The sequence below is a fragment of the Lepeophtheirus salmonis genome, chromosome 12, assembly GCF_016086655.4.
Source record: "Lepeophtheirus salmonis chromosome 12, UVic_Lsal_1.4, whole genome shotgun sequence".
In the NCBI taxonomy this organism is placed as follows: domain Eukaryota; kingdom Metazoa; phylum Arthropoda; class Copepoda; order Siphonostomatoida; family Caligidae; genus Lepeophtheirus; species Lepeophtheirus salmonis.
In genome coordinates, this window is record NC_052142.2 from 5,567,416 (window position 1) to 5,584,316 (window position 16,901).

Here is a 16,901-nt window from a genome sequence, read left to right on the forward strand (position 1 = left end):
GAGACTAATTTGCCCATTTTATGAGTCAATTAATGCTTCAAAGGAATCTCTCCAGCATGAAAATTCCATCAAAGGTCCATCAAGTGAAGACAACTGAAGCCTTGGTACTGCATTACGTATAGATGCAACACCTAATTAATTAATCAACAAACTGATTTGATAAACAATATCCTCCCCTTGGCCTAATCTAACGTTCTAAATTATTACATGGCTTTAAAATCGCCTCCTTATTTCTGCTCAGAACCGAAAGAAATGCCTTTACCATTTTAGTACGAGCCATAATACAATAAATATACCTAAAATAATATTATTAACAGAATACTCAGATGTATAACTGACAAATTTTCAGATGTATAACCACAAAAATATACATACTGAATTATTTATAATAATTAATCTGTCTCAATCTATAAGCTACTTGTTCTTGACAGTGAATAATAAAGACTCCTCATAAAAATAATACTCTTAGTTGTACCAAATATTCATCATATCTACCACTTTCTGTAAAAACAGGTTATCGTTGCGATGTTTTTTCCTTAGTATATGAGGTTTATATCTATCCTTCAGCAACATCTAGAAAATAAAACTTTTTTTAGCTGATTTGGCTCTTTTGCATCTAAAATATTTCAACCAGGTAACAATTTATACTGTTGATTTCTCAAAGGCAGCAATCCAATTGTTGATCAGGGTTTTGACTTTTCATAAGAGATCCACGATTTTCAGTTTTCAGAGTAAGCTTTTCGTTCTTGGAAGATGTTAAAGACATCTGTTTAGAATAAACAGTCAAGACAACAGAAAAATATTCAGAGTGGGACGACGATAACATGGAGATTCTTTATAAAAAGTTATAATAATGTTAGCACTGCACATAATACTGCTATCGTGTTCTAAAGCAGATCAACCTTCTCACAGATGCATACCACATCATTAGTCTTACTCTCAAATATCGGCTCACTTTCTTTGTAATGGAGGTAGAATGTGGGTGAAGCTATTGAATGAATTATCTCATGTTTTCTCTAGTGAAGATGAAGTGAAAAAAAATGAAATTCCTTTTTATGAAGATTGATGTTAGAGAAAAATGCCAGACAATTAGTAATTAATAATACAAGACAGATTCCATTGTATGATATGGTTAAGAACGATATCATTATCATAGAAAGATCCTAAAGGGGTTGTTTTAAAGCCTAATGGAAGAATATGTTTGACAATCGATTTCAAAAATGTGAATTACCAACTTAAAAGATTAGACTATGCTATAAAAACTCATAAAGAAGCTATCTTAGAAATCTACCCAAGGTTACAATATTTCACGAAATTTGATACTGTTTACGGGTATTAGCCTTTTCCTCTCCATAAAAAAGTAAAAAGTTGACAACTTTGATTTCACTGAAATCAAAAGAGTGTCAATTAGTTTTATACCTAAAATCAAGCATTTGAGGTAATTTTAAATAATTAAAATGTTGTTGACTATATTTTAATAAAGGATGAAAATCTTGAGTTACACGTTCAAATTGTTCACAGAGTCCTCGAAATATGTTGATAATTTGGGAATACAAAAGTGAAAAAATAAAATCAATTTCTAAAAAAAGATATTTATTTTGTTGAATATAGAATTAACAAAAATGATATCCTGTCCTTGAACAATGAATCTTAAAATTACTATGTGTACTATACTCCCATTAAACACTTTGAAATGGTAAACGTTATTAAAATAATGTTGTATATTTGTTAATACATCCTTAAAAAAAATAAGAACACTTAAAAAATACAAAATCAAACTAAAATACTTGGATATGCATAATTTTTAGATAGTTATTTTTTATTACATAAAACATGGAATATTTTTCTATCATATAAGCTATGACATTCCTTATCACTATGAATAAGTTATAAGAGTCTAAGGAAGAGTGTTGCTCTTTTTCATTTTTCAGCCTAAAAATAAAAATATGTCGAGTTCAAAACAAGGTACAGAATTAATAATAACATTTTGATCAAAAAAAAAAAAAAATCATTATCCATCAGTTTTATTCATTTACTTCAATTTGGTGATTCTCTCAATGGTAAAAAAATGACTCAAAACGATGATAGTACCGAATTACTATAATCTCTGATTTTTTTAAAACCTGATGATTAAAATAAAAACTGAAATCAGTTTTGGATACTGCACTAAAAGATAAATTATATTCTTTAATACATTTCATTGGTAGGAATATTGACCATATAATTATTTTACTGTGTTATTGAATGTATGCAGTCTGTATATAATAAATAACTTTTCTTTATATAAATCTCCTAGACATTTGTAATAAGACAGTTTTCATTACAAGTACTTTATTTCTTGAAAATAAAAAAAATCTAATTATGCCCTTCTTCAAATTACAAATTTTAAATTCTTAACCAAAAAGTTTAGGATAATTTATGTTATGAAATAGTGAAATTAAATTATTGGATAAATATTTAAAATTTAATTAAATAATTAATGAAAGGCCAGCTGTGGGAAGGTATCTGTTTAATTTATTAATAAAATTGTTAGAATACAAGCAGGAAGTAAAACATGATATTGTCACTATTATGGGAATATTTACTGATGTAATGCCAGTAACCAAGTTTGAAAATGAAGGGACAGCTGGGGAATCTTCTCAATATTGAAACTTTGCATGGTACGAAAAGTGATAAATAGTAAGAAGCTCAATATTTTTTACCTGAAATCCTACAGAAGTTACATGAATTATCTACTTTCATTATAAAAGAACTATATTTACAGTAATTTTGTGATCAACTAAAGGAGACGAATTCTTAACATTTTATTCGAGTGCAAGTTTTTAAAGCCAATTTATGCTGCCTTAAAAGTAATTTCTGAGAAAAGTTTTTGTAGTGTTCTTGAGATGGAAGACTTTCCTACCTTTATATTGAAGGAAGAGTACCATAAGGCTGAAATACTAAAGAGATAGTTTTTCTTCCATCAAGGAAACGAGTTCAATACTTGCTGGATCCGTGATAATCATTCTAAAATAGTTATACAGAAAGGCTTAAAGCAGAATAATCAAGATGAGTATTTTTTTTCTAGTTTTTTTCGTGCATATTCTTTTTTAATGTTTTTCTTGCAAAATAGTAACTTCTCTGATATTGTATAGATGTTATTTCATTGGTTTCTAAATGTTTTTAGCGTTTGATGTCTCAGCATTTTAAATAGATTGAGAATAATTTATGGTTATAAAAAAAGAAGAAAAAAGAGAGGAAAAAAACTCATATAATTTTTTATTTTCAGGAGTTTTTGTGAAACATTATTAGATTTTCATGATCCATGTTCACTTCAAGAAGCTTTAAGAAGTAAAATTCATTATCGACTTCTCAAAGACGGATCCACAGCCATAGAACCAACTAATATAGTTTTATCTGATTATTCGAGTGTCTCTAGCTGCAGTATTCCATCAGATACTTCCAGTGAATCTGAAATGTATTATATTGGTAATTCTATTAAAAAAAGAAACTGGGATACAAATAATTGTAATAAAAATAAAAAATATAACAGAAGAGAGAAAAAGAAAGAGAAAAAAAAGGAAAATTTAAATTCAATAAAATTTTATATAAGATCCTCTATGAATGATACATCTATAAAACAAGCAGATTGTCAAATACAAAAAGAAAAGGAATTAACTGTCACCGATGCAAATTCTTCTATAATGTATAAATCCTTATATTCAATAGGTATTGTCCCACCAACTATCATTATAATTGAATTAATCAAAAATTTATATTATAAGATAAATTACATATATCTTCGCGTAATTGTCGTCGCGTTCAATCTGAAATAATGGCATCTGTAAATCAATTTAAATGTACATGGATGCAAAAAACTCCCTGTTCTCATCTGGAATATATGCATACAGGTATCATAATATTTTATATGAATAATTAGTTACATACTTTAAGAAATCTTTTGGGTAGTCATCAGCCCCTAGCTAATAAATTTATAAAATATATTTGATTTTTTTTCTCTTGAAGTACAATATTGTGTTTTCTACGTATACAGTATACATACATATTTTACTATCTGATGATTATTTATATTTGAAAAAAAGGAAGTTAAAAATTCGATGGTATATATAAAAAAATGAATATGTATTTTCGACATGAAATTACTTATGTGAGACAATAGAATTTAATGTGGAACATTAAAATGTATTTTTAATAAGTGTGCATTTTATAATCTTCAAACTCCAACAAATATCCTTTTCTAAATGAAGAGGTCATTCGACGTTACTTATTTGGAGATAAATACTGACACATTAGTAATTTTGTGCGTACAATTTTTGATTTATTATAACATTTTCACTTCTACATACAAGACAAATTTTAAATCATGGAACCTCTTACTTTTAAAAAGATAATTGTTGAAGCTTAGAGATTATAATATGAAAAGTTCATAGAAACGTATATACGTAGAATTAAAAAAAATATGACATTGGAGGTGTGCAAAACTTTTTGTTGTTGCAACTTCCACAATCTTTTTTATTTTCAAAAGCTGTTATCGTTATTTTTACATTATTGAGGAGGGAACTTTTTAATATATAGTGCATGTGCCTGAAAGACGAAAAGTTACACTGAAAATTTGTTTCAAAGTTATTTGTGTTAGTCATTATATGCATTTTGTTTAATTCAAGGTTAATAGAAAGGCAAGGTTATACCATAACGCATTTAAAACTGATGTTTGAATTCTACCACATTTTTTAATATTGACAACATAGTGTATTAATAGTTGCGTGTTTTGTAAAAATCTGTCTTTCTTGCCTAGCCGTCGGTACGATACATCAAATAAAAAATTCTAGCAAGCCCGATTACATGATGGTCTAACCTTGTATTTTTATCAATCTGGGTTCAACTCAAGTTTAATAGAAAAACAAGGTTTTCCTAAAGTTGATAATCCTGTAGAGAAAAACGCGTGCAAGCAGAAGGGTGGGGAGAGAAAGACTTATGGTATCATTGTTTAAAATACAGATGCAATTATCAGCTGCCTGCTTTATTATGATTTTTGAGGGTGTAACGTAAGTATTTATTAGACAAATGTTTAATGAACATATACTACGTATACTTCGACTTTTTTTTATCTGTAACAGCATGAATACTTACTATTAGATGGTACAAAATTCAGAGTTCCATTTCTTAATTTGGTGTGGATAACTCAAAACATGCTAAAAATTATCTCAACTTCACAATTTACAATTGGGGTATTTCTATAAATGACATCATTACCAACATCCTCCATTAATTTAATGATGGTTCCTCGAGAAGGGATAGGTTTACCTGTGTATTTCTCCATAATTTTTTTGAACGTAGGATGATTAGCACTGGATAAGGGTATATAACATGTAACAAGCATCTTTGTGAGATCAGAGTTAAAGTCTAACTTGATGCATTCATCATTAACTTGATTTTTTAGATGAATATCCATGCTCTTGATACGAGATGAGGATAATGAGTGACGTTTAATTCTAGACAGGGGACTAAATTCACATTTATATCGACAAATACGACAAGCCATGTTTCTCGTCGATTAAGTATTTCCAAATTCCTAAGCCTCCATTTTCAGAAATCCAGACAGAAGGCGACGATATTTTAGGCATTTTATTCAATATTCTATCTATCATCAGTTTCTAATTTCCTATCATAACATAAAAACAATCAATTTATTATTTTAGTCAAAAAATCGGTAAAAGAATTATAAGATAATATTTTGAAATCAAATATGAATAATATGAAATACTACAAATTTAGTTTTGATATGAAATCTTGTGGCAATTATTTGAAAAAGAAGAAGTGGAGATGAGATGATCCAGTTTTTTAAAAGGACGCTTAGTAAATCAAATTTTTTAAAAGGACGCTTAGTAAATCAAATTTTTTAAAAAGACGCTTAGTAAATCAAATTTTTTAAAAAGACGCTTAGTAAATCAAATTTTTATCGTAGAAATCTAACTTTAAGTGTTCACACTAGTAAAGATAGTTTATTTTATTCTCTTCTTCTAACCCTATCTTCTTCTCTTCCTCGACAAACTTTGTCCATACAAACTCGTTTAGAGTAACAGGAGCAAAAGTTGACTTGCAATAAACATTGTCATATTTTGCCCCAGATAGTAAACATTGAAGTTTGCTAATAATTTTTAAGATCACCCGTTCGAGATTGCTAACTCTTCCAAAATCATACAGGAGTTCGTAATTTGATGGCTTACTATCAAATTTCCGCCCAACACGTTGGCTAATTTCCTGAGTTATATACTTCAGAGAGTTGCAATCCCTGAAATTATGTGATACTATTTTTTTGCAGATTGCCGGCTCGTCTTTGAAGAGCCTCTCTGTGAAAAATACTAGAGACTAGATAAAATAATGTAAGTAAATCTGCTTTTGTGTCAGGATATGGTCCAAAAGATCCTTGATAAAGTCCTGTACTCTTTTTGTCTGCCTCGCAGCCTCTTTAAATTTTCTGTGTTGTCTTGCTTCGAGATATTTTCCCTGATATATTATTTATCAGGAATATTAAATATGGAATTTATTATTTTACAAACAAGTTCTTGTAGTTATAATAATTAATCTCCAATTCAAATATATTGTAAGTATCGCAGACTCTTTAATCTTTGATATATTTTTGTCCATAATTGGCAAAGAGTCCTGTTTGGGATTTACATGTTTTAGGGTAAAACAGACGAGGATTCCGTTGAGCATATTTACATTTCTACTTATATTCAAAGTAAAGACAATAATATTGAATTTTCATTTCTTAGAATATAGAGAATGACAATAACATTTATAATTTTTTTTAAAATTCTTTATATTTTGATCAACACCCACTAAAGGGTTGACCTTTAATGTCTTTAAGAGTACTTTTGGTCAGAATTTGAAAGCTTTGGATCGAGTTAAGCGTGTGATACGGCGCAAAGTCCCCCTTAACAATCTCAAGAAGAAATCACGTAATGTTGTCACCTTATTCTATATTTCGTCTTTAATTCAGGGTAATTATGATTTGTGGATTTCTGTTGAATATATAATATAATAAGTATTTCAATATGATAGATAATGCCCGTCACCAGTGTATTAATTTGGTTTTTTTGTTATAAAATAAATTATTTATTTAAGTATAATTTATCGATAACTTAATAACAAACGATTTAACTATTATTAGGGTTAAAATTATTAATAGTATTTAAGGCATAAATCTTAAACTTATTTTTACTTCCATTGCATTGTTTATTTAAATAAAATAATACTTCTTTAACGAAATATTTATTGTTTTTTCGATTTTGTATTATTTTAAGAATATTTTTAGTGCGTTTTTTGTTTTTTGACAAGGCGAGATAGATTTCCTGGTTTTAAAAGTCTCTTGAAGTAGAAGGTCTTGACTCCAAAATATTTTAATTGCTTTTAATTACAATAATTTCGACTTAATTCAAATAAATTATCTATAATGGACAGGCTGCCAATAAAAATCCCTACATTTCCCCATGTATATATAACGTCATAAATGTGTTTATTTAACGTAGAAAACAAATTGGTTCAAATATTTAAATTACGCCTGCACTTATTTAACAGAAACTGTAATATCTTTTATTATTTAAATTATATTGATAAAACAGAATTCTAAATGAATGGAAGATTTATTTTCCAGAAAAAAATAAAATAAATACTGCCCTTAATGAGTAGATTTACCCGACTAGGTTCCATGGGATTCACTTTCCATTTGTGATCGGTTTCCGTGATCATATAATTCTGTTTTTCCAATTCTGATAATATATTGGTTGTGTTTGTGATGCTGGTCGAGAAAGATTCCTTTCGACATTGGCAAAAGATTTGTTTCCTTATTTGAAGTAGCGGTGATTCTGTTTGTCTTCATTCTTATTCCATGAATAACCGGATGGAAGTTTACATTAGGTCCTTGTAGACAAGTTTTGTATCTTTTTTGGAATATAAGTTCTTATATCAGATTCTTAAGTCCGCTTTAGTCCGCTCAAGAGATCCTGAGCGCGCTCATGTTCCCGCTCAGTTCCTAATTTTTTAAGCGTACTTCCGCTTGTTTTGTAAAACAGTGAGCGCGCTCCCGCTCAATGAAAATGAGTGGCGTTCATTTTTTCGCTCGTATTTGAACTTGACAACTCTTTATGAATGTATGTTACAAAAAAGAATCCAATTCAATTTTTCCACATTTAAACCTGTTTTATCTAATAGATAATGGTAAAAAATACACTTTGATAATAAAATCATGTCTCTAACTCTAATATTAAGGAAGTTATGGCCAATTTATCATCGAAATTTCACGCCATTTCTTCGTAGTGTTAAATCTGTTAATGTTGTAGCAACGCCAAAATCTGTGATGCAATAAAATATGATATTTCAATAAAAAAGCACAACTTTCTTAAATATCAAGAGAATTGAATGGGATTTTCATGAATTACAGAATACAGTACCGTGCAAAATGATATTTTTAAATACCTGCATTTGAATTTTATTATATGAAATTCGAGTATGTGAATAATATGCTCTCTATTCAATTAATGATAGTTATTGAAAAAAAAGGAGAGGTTAAAAATTAAGAGAAAGTACTTTCATACTGGGCAGTAATAAAGATTGAAGGTGGTAATGTCAGGGTAAAATTGATGTAGATTGCATAACCGGATTTTTGAAAACATTACCAAATACTAGACAAATAAATCTTGTAAAGTTGATTTTATTTTTTATTTGATCCATTACATTTCATTGGTAATTTTAAAAGCTACGTTAATTGATTTATTTTATACCAAATAGTGCGATTAAACGAAAGAACGGATGAAAAAAAAATTAAAGTGGTATAAGATTTTGAATTTATCTACATTAGTGATAATGACATAAAATTGATTTCACCAATTTAAGTAATAAACATCCAGCATTTTTACAGTGATCCCCGAAACACTTCTAAATTTCCGCGCACGCTTTTGGAAAGATATTCCCTTTCCGTAAATCGGCATTATGTGGAGTACCTGCTTCATGATTACAAATAAATTAAAAAATTTATCCCAAGAAATAAGGACAAATAAGTTACAAGAATAAATAAAACTGAAAGATCTAAACTTATATTTAAAATAAAAAATCCATAAAATGATTAGTACAAGTGTTTAACTATGAAATATTATTAATTGACAAAAGTAACTTTTTTTCAAAATTTTCGTCCTTTCAACATTGGCATCTATCTTTAAATATTTAACCACTTTTTGAAAATACTCGCTCAATGGCAGATAAAAATGGTATGGTTGTATTATTTTGTTCAAATATTTTTTGAATTTTTGGGAAAAAGTTTAAAAGATTTAAAGAGTTGTCTTCTAAATTCAGAAATTTTTTTACAATTTTAGCAGCGGTTTGATTTCGTTTGTATTTTTTCTTCATTGGAAAGAAGCTTATATTGGCTCAATTTCTACTAAATCCTCAGGATTTTCACAAACAATCTCAGTTTGGACGAGAAGGCTAAACTCATCCACTAGACTTTTTTCATATATTCTTGTAATTCTGAAGAATCACTAAAGCAATCCAAATCTTTAAATAATGGATGAGTATTTGTAGCTTTTTATGCAAGAAATTTAAAAAAAAGCAAATGCTCACTTAAAGGAATTGTTTGCTAACGTCAAATTTGACAAGATCAAGGAAGAAAAGTTTAAGGGAGACTGTCCAATTCAATGGGAGTCCTTTAAGCCTGAAGGCCCCTGGACAAATGGGGTAAAAGAAAGGATGATTAGCATATTCAAAAGACAATTTAGAATTGTTCCTCAAAAAAACAAATTAACTATGCGGCAAATTGAAACGCTAATCATAGAACTTACAGGCATAATCAATGATAGACCATTGGGATCAATAGATCAAGATCCCACGGCATCGTCAACAATAACTTCAAATTTACTAATTTACGGTCGTCAAAAAGGACAAATAATAGCTCCAAAAGAATTAGTTTTGTCAACGTTACCGTATGGAGACATGTGGTTATCGAGGAAAAAATTTCTTAAAAAGTTTTGGACAAGGTGAAGGCAACAATATCTGAACGAGCTTACTATTAACAAAAAGTGGTCTACACCTTATACTAATATCCTAAATAAAGGAGATGTAGTAATTTTGAAACCAGACACGTTTGAAAAGAACGTATGGAAACTGGCAAGAATTACAAAAGTAAATAAGAATAAAGACAATTTCGTCACTTCAGTAATATTGAGCTTGCCAAACGGGCAGAAAATATTAATGTCTATTAGTCAAATTGTATTATTAGAGGCAAGTGTTGCTGAAAGAGAGATGATGAAATCTGAATCAGTAGATCAATGTGGACTTGCTGGAAGTCAGGATCAAACGTTGAAAGTCCCTGTCTTGGGGGTACAATCAGGACAGGTGTGCCGATCTCCTGTGAATGACTGTCCCTGTCACAGAGATAAGTTCGAGGAAGAGGAAGTTGTCCCTGGGAAAGCAGCTACCATGTCTGTGGAACCAGTTCCTATTAATTTGGATGAGTGTTCAAATAGAGATGCTTTTGAGGCTCATCCATATGAATTAAGGAAGAGAAGACGACGTATAGGAAGTTACAAAAATATGAAAAAAGACGATCTATAAAGCATCTCAAACCCATGCATGGTAATAAAATAAAATAAAAAATACCAATAAAGTAAAGTCAGAAATAATAACATGGTAAAACTGTCGTGGGGGGGGGAGGGTGCTTATTATTATGTTGAACACTTGAAATATACATCTTCAACTATACACACGTCCGTTGTTATTATTCCGCGTTATATATTATATTAGTAAGTTATTACAGTCCACTTATTATCAATCCTTGAGGTATTTGAGAGAGGCTTAAAATCCTCACAGTAGTTACCCTCTTTCCCACATTTTCCAAATTTGCAACGGAATTTATAACTTTTTTTTTCATCACGTAAAGAAGAAAAAATGTTTTCAAGTTCCAATTACATTTCAAAGATTTTTTTTCTGCTTCCATTTTTAAAGATTTTATGACGATTTTTTCAAAATGTCCTCGAATTCTTTCAAATTAATACCAAAATTTAACTCTATATAGACGAGTTATACTTTCAGATGTGCAACATAAAAATTAGTACTTTTCGCTTAGGGTGTGCTATTAATGTTAAAATCAATCACACCCTCGTTTAATTTTGTTCTAATTGATCTGTTCCATTAATGAAGTACTTCGTAACAGAGAATAATAATTATCTAAATATTGCGTTTTTCATTTACGACATAAGTTGAATTTGAGCATATTTATTGGTAATTATCTTTTCCTTCTTACAGAGAACTTCATTAGTACAATAGAACATTCTATATGATTTTGTTGGCGTTCTTGTGAAGGGATATTCTTGTATTTGTTTCTTCTGGTGAATTGATGTACAGCCATTTTAATTAAATATCTCCTTTATTCACAAATTACAGAGAAAGTTAAAATAAAAAAATGAAAATTAAGCTGTTGAATTCCTGAAGCCCAATCTTGGTAACTTTAGTTTCTTTACATCGACCTCTCTACTTGGAATTGAAGTTGTTTTGTCCAAAGAAGTATCATGATTTATAAGATCACTCCCCTCTCTGGTTAAGAAGTACTGTTAGCATTGAAAATTAATGTCCTTCCAGAAGTTTTTAATATAAGGAGATACATCCCATTCTGGGTCTAAATATGTGATGGAGCACATAAGATTAGGAACGATCTCATTTGGAAGCTTCCGAACCCTTACATAGCAAGAGATAGAGTTAATACTATGACAAACATCATAGGTCATTAAGTGTATGTGGCATACATGAAACGTCTTCTGGATCAAAAGACTCATTGACTGTGAATATATCTGGACTAAAAGGATTTAAAATAATTTGGTAGAAGTTCCAGAATACCACTTCTTGGACAGAGAATGTATGAGGCCAACGGAACTCCTTTCAGTGATTGAACATGCGGACAGTCAAGACATGGGATCATCATGAATAGTATTTTCAGAACTATCTTTTCCCTTCTTTGCACTAATAAGGTATTAAATTTTAAACCAAAACTTGGGAGTAAGGATGAGTTTGCCAAAGAGGTTGTACTATCTTCAGCTAGTCAATTCCTTTTCCAAGGAGAAGTAGGTTTGAAGTACTTCATCCTTGTATAGAGGGCTCGAATAGTTTGACACAGCTTGGGGGAGTCGTGTATGTATTAAGTGGGACTCCTATTCAATTTTTCTTTCCTATGAAATATCAGAAAAATAAGAAGAAAATAAGAATAGCGCAGTAGTCAACAGTCAACTATTAACGTTGAGGAGCGGATGTGCCATTTCTGTGGAGCTATCATCGATACTTTGTTCCACCTCCTATTTTTCCCTTAGTATCCCCACTGTGATGAGAGTAGTAAAGGGTTGGAGTAATTATAAAAAGAGATTAAGCTGGCTTGTCTCGACGTTGGCAAATATGGAGAAGGCTCTAAAGATAGAGATCATCATAGGCAAAGTTCAGGGGATAATATATACGGTAAAAGTGAACGCTCAACCGGAGCCGGTAGAGATTGGAAAATTAGATAGAAGATTGCTAATAGAGATTGATTCTTTTAAAAATGATGGAACCAGTGTTATTAAACAATAGGTCTCTATAGCCAGTTGGGGAAGATATCTGCATTGATCTACATAAATCTCTTTTATATGTGTTTTTATTGTTCACATAATTTACAATATTATGCTACTCACTTACCAGATACATCTTTGGTAACCTACGAGCGTGTGGGAGGGGTATGCATCTGATTATTGATCACATCATTCATGGCGTTGCGTTCCCTTGGACAATTTTGTGTAATATCTGTGCTTGTATTGGGGAATGGAAGAAAAAAATGCTGACAAAAATAAACGCAGTGTGGATAAATAATTATAGATAACGTATAAGTGAAAAAATTATTATAATCATTTCATTGCTTCATGTGTTTGTGTATGGTCAAAAATTATTTTATTAGATAAACTGTATATAAATGTTAATAGAAAGACAAGGTTAGACAATCATATAATTGGGCTTGCTAGAATTTTCAATTTGGTGTATCGTACCAACTTTTGCGTAATATAGATAGATTTTACAACACACGCAACCAAACATATTTTATGACGTTACTATTAAAAAGCTTGGTGGAAGTGAAACATCAATTGTATAAGGGTTACATAGTAGTTTTATTAACCATGGTGTATTTGTACAAATTTTTGTAAATAAAGACAAAAATAAAAAGATTGATCTTTTGAATAACGAATGCGTTAATTCAAACTTGAGGCTAGAAGTATACTCGAATATGGACTTTCAAGTATACGTTTACCAACTTGTTAAATAAGTGATGACCAAAGATGGGAATATTTATTAAAAAAATGAAATGAATACAAAATTACGCCTGAGAGAACCTTATAAGAAATATCGATACTCTCTATCTACCAAGAAGATGGATAGGAATTACTCCGATGTATATCTTCAAATTTTACCCTGAGTCCAATAATTTTTAATGTAACCAAACAGATGTACACAATTATATTGGCCTACTACTGTATCTTCTAAGATCCTTTTGAATTGAAATAATATCATGTAACCCAGGCAGCAGCAATGTTTAATATAATTGCCATCCATCCTATTCATCATACAATATTTATATACTTTGAATTTGTTATTCCAAGTTGATATTTCAATGTAGCTATATAGTGATAAGATTATGACTAGAATACTCTTTGTTTTTAATTATGGAACAATACCAAAAAACGTATATGAGTGGCAAATCTCATTTCTTCCGAGAGTTGGACATATCGTCGGACGTAAGTAATTTCATAATTTACTTATCAAAACGTAAATTTTTTGTATTGAAGGATGAATCAGTACTATAACGGAAGTGGATTTATAAAAACATGATGATGAATGAAACATACTTATATCATCCAAAGACAGTTAACTCATTGTTCAGAAATTACCATTCCTCAAAAGCGAATTTCCTATTATTTGGGACAAATCTAAGGGATCTCCTTGTCCTTTTGTTCCTAAATCCTTGATTATGTGTAAATTCAATTATCTTCATAGACTTTCATATGGTGGATCATCTCCGTTAATCAAACTTACTACTTATCGGCAAAAGTGAAAATCCAGTGTAGTATGGGCATGTTAAAAAAAAATCAAAATGGTAACTCTGACAATTTGAAGAATGTTTTGGAGGAGAGAAAGAACAATGTTCATAACGTTTCATTAGATCAGATTCAATCAGCTATGATAAGGAAGGAAGGAGAAAAGGATATAAACAATGACATTTTCTAGAATTACTCCGATATCGATCCCTGATTCTACTCTGAGTCCAATAAGGATATCAATATGTATTGATTTCGTATCAGAATATTTTAAGATATCAATATTTTTGGACAGGCCTAATATTTATCACGTTCAAACATATGCTAAATAAAAAATTAGTTGATAAATTGGAGTTTTTTTATTTTTGTTTGATTTTGGTGGTTGTTTTTTTATTTTTACTTAATGTTTCAACTTTAATTCTTACTTAATCATTGTTTCCCTGCTATAATTAAGTGGAAATTCATTATTGTTGTTATGTCTCTTAATTTTTTAATGTAATTATTTTAAGAGAAATTAGTCTAAAGCTTAATTCATAGTTTAGCTAAAGCTCTGCGGGTCATATAAAACAAAGATAAAAAAAGAGTAGAGATAAAACATTATCAATGTGACTTTAGATATTTTTAGCAACGAGCGTGAATAGTTAAAGCACAACGCGTCATGTTAACAAAGAAAAGGCGAGCAAATATATTAAGGAATATGATTTTCTTTATATATATATATATTCCTATAATTGTTCAGATGGAGTTGCATTGGTTATGTATCAGTAAACATGATAGTATTACAATTACTCAATCTAACCAAGGAATTTTCTTTGGAGTCCATATACATTAAGAATATTTCCTTCTCTAGAACCTACCGAGACGGAATCCTTCAGGCATTGAGTTTAAGAGCGTAATTTTTCCGAAGTACGTTGTCCATTTAGCTAAGTCGTACCATTCCCTTTTTTAGAGTCTGATTTTTTTCGTGATGACAACCTCAATATTTTTTTTTTTTCAAGCTTAGTACATTAATCGTTGATTCTTCTTACATGTGAGTATTTAGTAACTACGTGCGAGAATGTTCAGGAAAAACGGAGATTTATGAATGAACTAAATTTATATTATTAATGCAAAATTTATCTGTTCCATAACCTGTTTTATAATCAAAAGGAAGAACAAACAGATCAAGACATACAAGTGAATTCCAGAAAATAATAAAATAAATAATTATAATTAATAAAAATTAGAGGCACCACATCGTAAGATCCGGGATGACACTTTTAAGCTGAAGAAAGGTATCTCATCAGGACGTCTCTGGGAGACAAGGACACCCAACAACATCGCCCAAGTCAAGTACATGATAAAGTAAAAACTCCGATTCAGCGTTCCAGAGGTGTCAGCAGAGCTTTTCTTACCACCCACAGCGGTTTTTTAGAATCCTGAGTGATGATCTCCGCTTCAAAAACCTTGTAAGCATTATGGTACCCTATTCTATCTCTTATGCCAACACGGATGTGCAAGTGAAGTGCTGTAGACCTCTAATTAAGCTCTTTCGGAACCAAGGGTAGCCGTTTGTGGAGTCCCATCAATCTCTGTAACCACTTTTCTTTCCGTAACGCGACGTTCAGCGAGTGATTTAGTTTATGAACGAAAATGAGTTCTCCAGGCAGTTGTGGGAGTTTGAGAATAATTGTCACGATGTTATCTGAGCCGGAGGGCATGCATGATTACTTTTTTTAAACTGTTTTAAAGGATTACAATTGACAATTATATCTCATTGATATAACTTTCAAATGGTATTTTTTCGTAAAATTGCTGTAGTATCAGATATTACAAAAATGTTTAAATAGTTTTCAATTAACAGAAAATCAATGTGATTAAAAGAAGAAAAATAGATGGTTCAATCGAAGAGGTCACTCTTAAAGGAGAGGAAATTGACAAGGTTAATATTAATTAAAATATATAAAATTGATTGTGACACTTATAAATACTTTAAAATGAGCAAATGAGGCCAATATAGTTGAATGATTGAAGCAATTTGGTGAAATTATATTTCACTATCCTAAAAAAAACAAATTGATGATAAAACAGGGGAAAAATAAAAAAGTTATTGGGAAATTTAATAGACAGTGACTAAATTGTAGAAATTATAGCTGATCCTGCGTCTATACATCAAATTTTACTACTTTAATGACAATTAATTAAGCGGAAATTTACTGGAGAGAAACTTCTATTTCGAAAATGCTTCATTTTTGCACATATATAGTACATATTGTACTTATTCTATCATAAGTACAAATTTTAAATAATTAGAAAGTCCAATTGGAAGAAGATAAGTCTTCCAGAGTTTGTAAACATCTTCTAACTTAAAAACAAATTGAAGAGATTCGTTTAGAAAAGTAATTGGCATAAAACTTGAAATACTTCAAATGGGGTGAGTTTCAGTTTAATAAATGCTTATGGGCCGAATGAAAGGTATACTTCTTTTTTTAAGCAATTCTTCATTATCAAATTATAGATTCAACTAGGTTACTTCTAATTGGGGATTTAAATGTTGATCCCTACAAATTTTATTCATATTATCCAAATCTTACTGCTTTACCAAATATAATTCTGAAGTTCAACCTCGCTTACTTGACTAATAAATTCAGTCCAGAAGAAAGTATTTACTGGAGGAGAGGGAATCAGTCTTCCAGAGTGGACTTCTTTTTGATATTTACTATTTTGACTCATATGGTAAAAAGCGATGTATAAATCTGCACCTTCCTTGGATCAATAATTGAATTGCCTGAAATTACACATACGTTAAAAAACTTCTTAATT

General features: G+C 30.1%; 1 protein-coding gene and 1 long non-coding RNA gene across 9 annotated transcripts in view; one reads left to right on the plus strand and one right to left on the minus strand.

Moving 5' to 3' along the window:
* Nucleotides 1-16,901, plus strand: part of LOC121126795 (cytosolic carboxypeptidase 2) — a 111,633-nt gene that overhangs the window by 80,382 nt on the left and 14,350 nt on the right. For all 8 annotated transcript variants that reach the window (XM_071892363.1, XM_071892364.1, XM_071892365.1 and 5 more), the window contains 2 exons: nt 3,269-3,708; nt 3,765-3,890. In XM_071892363.1, the coding sequence (XP_071748464.1) occupies nt 3,269-3,708; nt 3,765-3,890 (566 nt within the window). The remainder of the gene's footprint in view (nt 1-3,268; nt 3,709-3,764; nt 3,891-16,901) is intronic.
* On the minus strand, nt 2,495-3,274 carry LOC121126799 (uncharacterized). The gene is made up of 2 exons (XR_005867192.2): nt 2,763-3,274; nt 2,495-2,710 (listed from the first exon to the last, which is right to left on the minus strand). It is a non-coding gene; the product is annotated as an uncharacterized lncRNA (long non-coding RNA).